Source organism: Microcaecilia unicolor, chromosome 11, assembly GCF_901765095.1.
Source record: "Microcaecilia unicolor chromosome 11, aMicUni1.1, whole genome shotgun sequence".
In the NCBI taxonomy this organism is placed as follows: domain Eukaryota; kingdom Metazoa; phylum Chordata; class Amphibia; order Gymnophiona; family Siphonopidae; genus Microcaecilia; species Microcaecilia unicolor.
The window spans coordinates 197,104,356-197,113,071 of record NC_044041.1 but is presented as its reverse complement, the minus strand read 5'-3'; the positions used below and the strand labels follow the sequence as shown (position 1 = coordinate 197,113,071).

At 44.4% G+C, this 8,716-nt stretch overlaps 1 protein-coding gene across 1 annotated transcript; it reads left to right on the top strand.

Annotated features, from left to right (window-relative positions):
- The first annotated feature begins 2,138 nt into the window (after positions 1-2,138).
- On the top strand, positions 2,139-8,267 carry PNRC2 (proline rich nuclear receptor coactivator 2). The gene is made up of 3 exons (XM_030218203.1): positions 2,139-2,296; positions 4,308-4,518; positions 5,322-8,267. Exon 3 carries the CDS (start codon positions 5,338-5,340, stop codon positions 5,761-5,763), a length of 426 nt encoding a protein of 141 aa, XP_030074063.1. The 5' UTR covers positions 2,139-2,296; positions 4,308-4,518; positions 5,322-5,337; the 3' UTR covers positions 5,764-8,267.
- The last annotated feature ends 449 nt before the right edge of the window (positions 8,268-8,716 follow it).

Sequence of the window (8,716 nt, the reverse complement as noted above, 5' to 3'; positions counted from 1 at the left end):
CACAAAATGCCCCCCCCCAAACTATGCCCATGGGCAAAGATGTGATTCCCATGTGCTCCAATAAAAGGAGAGTTTAATTTTACTTCCATTTAATTTCAGTATATTTCATCTTTATAACACCAGGCTTCCCAAGGTAAATTACAACAAGGCGAACCCAGCAGGAAACAGGATATCCTCACTGAAATGTGGCCATATATTACTTGAATGTATGGAAGTGTAGGAAAAATGAGCACAAACTACAGTTTAAGACTGCTGTTTCTACCAGCTACAACAACTTTTAAGCTGTTTTACTGCTATTCAATTATTTCATGATATTTATATCTAGATATGGGAAGCTTTCAAATAAGTAAAAGAAAAACATCTTTTCTCCTCCACATTTTAAGGCACTGCCTAGCCAACTGGAACAGCTTTTGACTTTTTACAGATGGACCACGCATAGGCTGACCCTTATCCTATATAATAATTCTCACCTCCAACGTTCTATGCGTCTCACTGCCTGTGTCCATGGCTTTCTTCGGAGTTGGTCTGCTAGGCTCCGTAGCCAATCCTGACGTCACATGATAGCAGCACGAGGCCCCACCCCTGCCACCCCCCAAGGTTGCCGACGGTCACCCTTCCACCCCCCCCCGAGGTTGCCACTGCTGTCCCCTCCACGAAGTTGCCACCGCTCCCCCCTCCACCCCCTGAGGTCGCCCCTCCACCCCCAGGGTCACCACCATTCCCGTCCTCCACCCCCCTGAGTTTGCCGCAGCCACTGCTCCCCCCTCCACCCCCCTGAGGTCGCCGCCGCTCCCCCTCTGTTCACCACCTGGCCGGGCCCACTGCATTGACATCTCCTCTAGCCACTCATGTCCAGCAACCCTCCTCTCCCCCTGCTTCCCCTCCAGCCACCCATGTCCAGTGACTCTCCTCTCTCCCCTGCCCCCCCTCCAGCCACCCATGTCCAGTGACCCTCCTCTCTCCCCTGCCCCCCTCCAGCCACCCAGGTTGTCCAGCAAATTCTTTGGATTGGTCTTGAAAATGACCGCCGAGACTACAGTAGAAGTCGCGTGAGGCTGCCGCTGGAAGTCTCGGCGGCCATTTTGAAGAGCGATCCAGCAATGGGGGAGGGTCAGCGCTGGCACTGGGCAGGCAAGGTTGGGGATCTTTCCTGCCTGCCCCGAAGAATTTGCTGGACAACCTGAATGGCTGGAGGGGGGGCAGAGGAGAGAGGAGAGTCGCTGGACATGGGTGGCTGGAGAGGGGGCAGGGGGAGAGGAGGGTCGCTAGACATGGGTGGCTGGAGGGGGGGCAGGGGAGAGAGGAGGGTTGCTGGAGGGGGTACAGGACAGAGAGGAGGCTCACTGGACATGGGTGGCAGGAGGAGGGGGCAGGGGGAGAGAAGAGTCACTGGACATGGGTGGCTGAAGGGGGGCAGGGGAGAGAGGAGGGTTGCTGGAGGGGGTGCAGTACAGAGAGGAGGCTCGCTGGACATGGGTGGCAGGAGGTGGCTGCTCACAGAGAGTCTGTGTATCGCACACATACTCTCTCACACTCTGTCTCACACACTGTATCTGTGTGAAACACACTTCCTGTCTCTCACACTCACTGTACCTCAGATACGCAGTCACACACACTCTCTCTCTCACACTCGCACCCAGTCTCACTCTCTCTGTCACACACACACACTCGCACATTCACTCTCTCTCACACACTCTCTCAAACATACACACTCCGAGGAAAACCTTGCTAGCGCCTATTTCATTTGTGTCAGAAACGGGCCTTTTTTTTTTCTTTTACTAGTTTTTAATACTCTGTTTGGGTGAAGCAGCAGCAGTGTGTGTCGGCAGTCTCCGCCTACTGACTTCAGCCCATATAATGGGCTAGACAGGGCACGCCCCATCCCCTGCCCTGTTTATTTTTCCAACTTCCTTGAACCCACCAACCCCGAGGTCACAGCGCTCCGTCGCAGCCCAGACACAAAACACTTCCGCCTTCTCTCCTTACTACGCAATCGTTGGGTGGAAGGTGCGTAGGGCTCCGCCTTTCCCTCCGCCCCGCCGCATTCCCATTGGTCAGCCGCCGGACGCGCCGCTCCGCTATTGGTGGGTCCTGGGCGCTTTGGGGGGGATGGGGTGGTTTTGTGGAGGCAGCGCGGGCGCCATTTTGTTTTGTGGTGTTGCTTTGGTTGGGGAGCGGACGCGGAGTGTGTGAGAGAGAGAAAGAAGGCTGAAGGCGAAAGAAAGTCCTAAAAGCGCGCGCTTCTTCCATCTATTCACCCGCGCGCGGCAGCGACTCGTCTTTCCCAGCAGAGTCGGTGAGTCTTCGCTTCGCCGCCATGTTGTCCTTTTTCTTTTGTTCCTTTTAGAGGACTAGTTTTTCCCCGCCCCCCCCTCCTCCCTCCTTTTAAACTTCTTTTGTTAACGTAACTCCCACGGGTGGGGGGAGAGGGGGGGGGTCGTGTTTTGTCGTTTAAAAAAAAAAAATCTCTGTTGATTTGTGTCCACCTATTAATTGTGTAAGTGAACGTGTTTCTTTTTCTCGAATCTCCACTGTGGGGAGGGGGGGGGAGCTGTTTTACGCTCTTTCGTTTGAACACGAAAGGAACGAGACAAGGTAAAAGAACGGAACAAGCTCCGTGTTCGATGTAAATAGAGGGGGAGGGGCGGCTTGGTCTATCACGTGACCTCTGGGCGAGATCGTGTTGGTCCGGGAAAAGATGCTGTGCTGTCGCCCCGTATTGTTTGTACACAGAGTATTATTTCCCCCCCAGCCGTGTTGTTTGGTTAACCCTTTAGTGTCCAATTTGCCCATAAAAACAGATTTATTTATTTATTTATTTGGATTTTGCTCACACTTTTTTCAGTAGTAGCTCAAGGTGAGTTACATTCAGGTACTCTGGATATTTCTCTGTCCCTGGAAGGCTCACAACCTAAGTTTGTACCTGAGGCAATGGAGGGTTAAGTGACTTGGCCAAGATCGCAAGGAGCAGATGGATTTGAACTGGCCACCTCTGGATTGCAAGGCCGGTGCTCTAACCACTAGGCCACTCCTCCACTAGCAACATTCCATCTAGAATCCCAAAAAGTGGCAACATTCCAGAATCCCAAAAAGTGGCAACATTCCATCTAGAATCTCAAATAGTAGCAACATTCCAGAATCCCAAAAAGTGGCAACATTCCATGTAGAATCTTCAATAGTAGCAACATTCCATACATTTATTTATTTAGATTTTGCTCACCCCTTTTCCAGTAGTAGCTCAAGGTGAGTTACATTCAGGGACTCTGGCTACTTCTCTGTCCCAGGAGGGCTCACAATCTAAGTTTGTGCCTGAATTGCCCAAGATCATAAGGAGCAGCAGTGGGATTTGAACATTGGACACTAAAGGGTTAATTAAGCGCTTGATATACCACCTTCCTAATTGGCCAAGAAAAAGGAGAGGCCGGAACTCTCGATCCCTATGACAGTAGTACACACTGACCAAAGAGTACGGTGGGTAGGCTCTTCCACGGGAGACAACAGAGAAACTGTGCAGTTAATAAAGTAGTGTGCCCCCCCCCCCGGAACTGCAGCTATATTTAGGTACAGCCATTTACCAATGGAAATGTGGTGCAAATGCACTTAGGCACAGATCCCGCTGTGATTACACACACAACCAAAAGAAATGTCCCCGACCTGCTTCTGACCCTCCCATTTCCATGCTCCCTTTCTGAGTCTGACTCGCACATAAAATTTAGGCACGTACATTTTAATTCTAATTAGTGTTAATAATGGCTTGTTAAAAAGCCAATCATTGGTGCTAATTAGTGGAGGAGTAGCCTAGTGGTTAGTGCAGCAGACATTGAGCCTGGGGAACTGGGTTTGATTTACACTGCAGCTCCTTGTGACTCTGGGCAACTCACTTAATCCTCCGTCGCCCCGGGTACAAATAAGTACCTGTATATACTACGTAAAACACTTTGAAAGTAGTTGTAAAAACCACGGAAAGGCGGTATATCAAGTCCCAATTCCCTTTACCCTTGTTATTCAGTAAAATTTCACATTCAAATTGGGCTGCTAGTGCTTTGAGTAATCCTGTGGATTTCTACTAGATACCTACGACCTGGATTGGCCACTGGACTAGATGGACCATTGGTCTGACCCAGTATGGCTATTCTTTGTTATAAAATTGGTTTATGAATCTTCATCTAATTCTCTAATCTAGACCCACAGCACTATATAGAGAGAGTCTTAGTGAGCCAAACTTTTGGAGTCTCCCTTTGTAACACCAGTTTAATTCACTTGTTTGCCATTTAATATTTCCTGTGTTTCTATTCCTTTGTCTCTAGCTGGACTGGAGCCCTTGTTCTGAGTGGACTCTGATGTTGTGGGTCTGGGCTTCACAGCTGCACAGACCTTGCCAGCTCATGCAAACTAACACTAGCTGGAAAACAGAAGGATCAGAGCGAAGAAGATATTTCATAACCCAATTTTGGGAGCCAGAGGGGCCCAGGTGTTGGAGAAAGTGGGGGCCGTGGAGTCTGATCGATCTACGGAAAGGTAAGACCTCATAGGCTGGGGGGTGGGGATGTTTTGTTTTTTTAACTTTAACACACATTAGCAACACAAAAATGTGGTTTGTTAGTACCTGTACTAATGTAAAGGTGTTAATAAAGCAGACCAGGTAAGAATTTAGGTAGAGACTTGCCAAGGAGACTTAAACTAACAACAAAGGGGTCAATATTTAGCCCGCAGTTGGTAAGCCACATTCCAGCAGGGGCTCAACTAACCCCGGATATTGAATGCCTGGTAATATCTGCTGACTTGGAAGTTAACCAGATACTGGCTGATAAGTTAGACCAGTGCCCGGTTAACTTGCTGCATAAAGTTAGTACAGCTATTTAGCGGGCTGAAAATCAAAGTATCTGTTCCACCTCTCCTGAGTTGCAATCTTTCTCCCCAGATTGGTCTGATTTAGTAGCAGCTTCATTCTCCTTAATTTAGGAGATACCTTAATGAGTCATCTGTTGCTCAGGCTTAAACCCCTTTTTACTTCATGCTTCTGTTTATAGGAATAGGCTCCAACTCTGGCCCTTCTGTCCATAGCCTTTTGGTTAGAGAGCCAAGGTCCTCATGGACCCCATTCCCTGTGGTAAGGAAGATGTGGGGGCAACTCCCTAAACCCAGTTATTACACTTCCTTCATATTCTCAGGTACATCTCCTGCAAGGGTTTTCCTAGACTAGGCCACCCCCTCGTTTTGACCATCCGACTTTAATTTAGTGATATTTTAAGTACAATGGACTCAAATCTTAATTCAATAGTGTGATTTGTTTTGTTTTTATTTTGGTCTTTGTTCTTTAGGTGACAAAAGTTGAAGATGGGTGGAGGTGAAAAGTTTACCATTCCAGTTCCCCAGCCTAGGAACAAACTTAACAAGAACCACCAGCTTTATAACCGGCAGAAAAGCAAAGATCAGAATACTACGCCAGTAAACAAGATGCACTTGAAGAAAGAAAGAGGGTATGGATACAGTCAATCAGCAGTTGCATGGCAGGCCATGCAAAATGGAGGAAAGAATACTGTCCCTTTCCCAAATCCAAATTGGTATTCTCTTGTATCAAGTTCACATCCACTTTTAAATTGTCAGTCCAGTCAGAATTATGCTGGGGCCAAATTTAGTGAACCCCCTTCCCCGAGTGTTCTTCCCAGACCACCAAGCCACTGGGTGCCTCTTACATTTATCCCACCTGATAGAGAAATAATGAGTTACCAGCTAAAAACCTTGCTAAAAGTCCAGGCCTGAATTGTAGTTTTCATATGAATTGCTATTTGTTTACAAGATTTCAAATACGAAATGGTATAGCTGAGATTTGACTAGTTCTAAAGCTTTAACCTGCACATCTGTGTGGAAAATTGGCTTCTAAATTGGTTAAATGTGAGGGTTCCTTAAGTGATGGGCAGACTTCTCTTGATGTCCGCATAGCACTTTCATCTCATTAACCTTCTTGCGCTGTGCGCATTGCACTGAGAAGTTGTACTTGCAGTAGCAAGGTCACTGAAACCAAATGTATGATGATCCACAATGCTTGCACTTAATATAGCAGATGTAACGTTTTCAGAATGCCTCAAATTTTGTGTGGGCACAGGGCATTTTTATATAGACCACTTGTAAATGCTAAAGGTTTACTAGTTTTGTGGATCATTATTGCTGGGAAATAACTAGGCTAATCTATAATGTAGCTGACTAGAATGTCTTGTGCCAGTGTACATTTTTTCCGTCTGTCACCATGCAGAGTTGAAGTGATGTCTAGAATTTTACAAGAAAACTGCTTTTAATTTTCATAGATCTATAAGTCTGCATAGGCAACATTGATTTTCAGTTGTTATACTGTTCAACAAAATCCCTTTGAGTATTTTGATCTTAAAATTGGTACAGTATTTCCCTCAACTGCCTATACCAAATCAATGGAAACTTTTTTCTGTTTGAATATACAGAATTATGACTGGCTTGATATTTTGATGTGGGGAGGGGGGGGGGGGGGGGGGGGGGAATGGTTTGAGCTTGAAGTGATGTTGGAAATGTGCCAACAAATGAAGCATTTTGTACTGCCAGATAATTGCCCGGAAGCTGTGTTCAGTTGGTTTGCACTTAGCAGTTTTATGAAATGCAGTTTTTTGTATTTTCTTTGTATTCAAAGAATTATGAACATGTAAAAAGAGCAGGCTAGTATTGCAGTTAAGATGCTGTATATAGCTGTTGGAAGTAGCAGTGCCACTCTTCCTTCTGTGCAGAAACCTTTCCTGTTGGAATGTCCAGTAAACGCTGCGTTAGCCAGTGGAGGCAATAATAATGGGGGGGGGGGGGGGGGTGGAGGAGGAGGAGAATGGGAGATGTGAGTTTTTGTTAAGATGCATTCAAATGAATCAAATTCCCCCTCCTTCCTTTGACAAGTTGTACAGCAGCTTTAAGTTTATAGGAAAAGTTAGATTGACACACAAGATAGAAAAATTGTCCAAAATTTTCAGCCTTACACTAGTCTTCATGTACAGATTTCCTTTATTCTAAAATGACTTTCTTTACTACTTTGCTGGGCATGGGCCTGTGATGTTCCAACAGAAAACATTCTTGTACAAACTTCGTTGACAGTGCTGCTTTAAAATTATGTGGCTAGTGTAAAAACATATACAGCATGATAGGTTTAAAGAGCCATGTAAATAAATGTAAAACATGTAGCATATGTAAATCTACGCAGGGCTTTCCTGCAAAAATAAAGTATTTTTAGTACAAAAACTGCTGAATGTAAAGCCATGCAGAGTATATGGCTTGATGGAAAAATATTTTGTTTAACAACTTTTTAAGCAAGCACAAAGATGCTTTTACCCTATGCACTAAGTATTGGTGAATAGACGTGGTTGGTTGATTTCTTGCAAACTGGTTTGATGGTGAATTTAGTGCAAAAGGATTTTATTAAAAAAAAATAAAAAAAAAAATTGCTGCTGTAATATTCCACTGAAAGATACACATTCTTTTAGTGTACAAGTATGCATGTTACAGTGGTTGGGGGGGGGGGGGGGGGGGGGTTCTTAAAGATGAGCTGTCCGTAATATTGTAAATCTTTTGTAATATAAAAGGTTGGCTTACCAGTCACTAGTAACTTAGAAATTTTAGGGCCCAGTTTACTAAGCTGCGTTATAGGCGTTAGTGTTTTTAACACGTTAACCATGTACATGCCTATAATATCCCTATAGGTGCCTACATGGTTAGCACGAACGCTAATCGGCACGTTAAAATGCTAACGCACTTTAGTAAACGGGGCCCTTACTGTTTCTTTCAATTGGTTTGATTTTGGCACACACGTACTAAGCATTTTTTGTTTTTGATACAGACAAAATGGGAGGAAAATTGAATACTTGTGTTAATAATTGAAAATTTTGGTTTCTTTAAATGTAATTATGCAAGTTGGCATTTTACAAAACAAAATATTCATAATCTGTGGTTGGTATTGACTGCTGTATTTGTCTGCTGGTTCATGAAAATGTCCTGAATGCAGGTGTGCATTGCATATCATGTTTATCTCCTTTATACATTTGGAATGTGTTGGCAGCTTAAGGGTAACAATTAAATCTTCCCCAAAATCAATTTAATTTGGACGGTTTTCTGAAATTTATATCTCTTATCTCCAAAGTTGGTCACCCTGAGTAACTTTTTTTGGCCCTCAACTATGTGTTAAATTTCTATTTGGATTTGTGAACAATTGTTCTGTAAAACTATGAATTGATGAAAAATAAAGTTCCTTACCTAATCCCTAATATAATCTTGCTTCTTGATTTTAAGTTCATTAACTTTACATGGTAACTGTCATTTTTATACTTGCTTTTTTTAAAGATGATGCATGGGTTTAGGGGAGTTGCATAAGGGGGATTCTTGGTGAACACAGCCATGCTTGTGGGTGATTTTCTTTCCTTTAGTTCCTTCAGATAATCTCAAAGGAGCAGATTATACACTTCTAGCAGTAGATGAAGTTCTTACGTATTCTGTGCAGTCCAGTATCGGCCAGTATTTTGATAGTGAAGCTGGATGATTATTCCCCTTAAGTATCAACCATGAAAAATTGCATTGAACCATATTTTTGGTCTTAAGTATAGACAAATCAGAGGAAAAACAGACACCTGTTCAGACGTTATGAATTCCTTAATGACTTTTTTTTTTTTTACACACTGCTGCTTCTCTGCTTACAACTCCATACTTGGAACGG

Coding starts and splice junctions, on each gene's coding strand:
- PNRC2 (XM_030218203.1), top strand. CDS start 5,338: ATGGGTGGAGGTGAAAAGTTTACCATTCCAGTTCCCCAGCCTAGGAAC.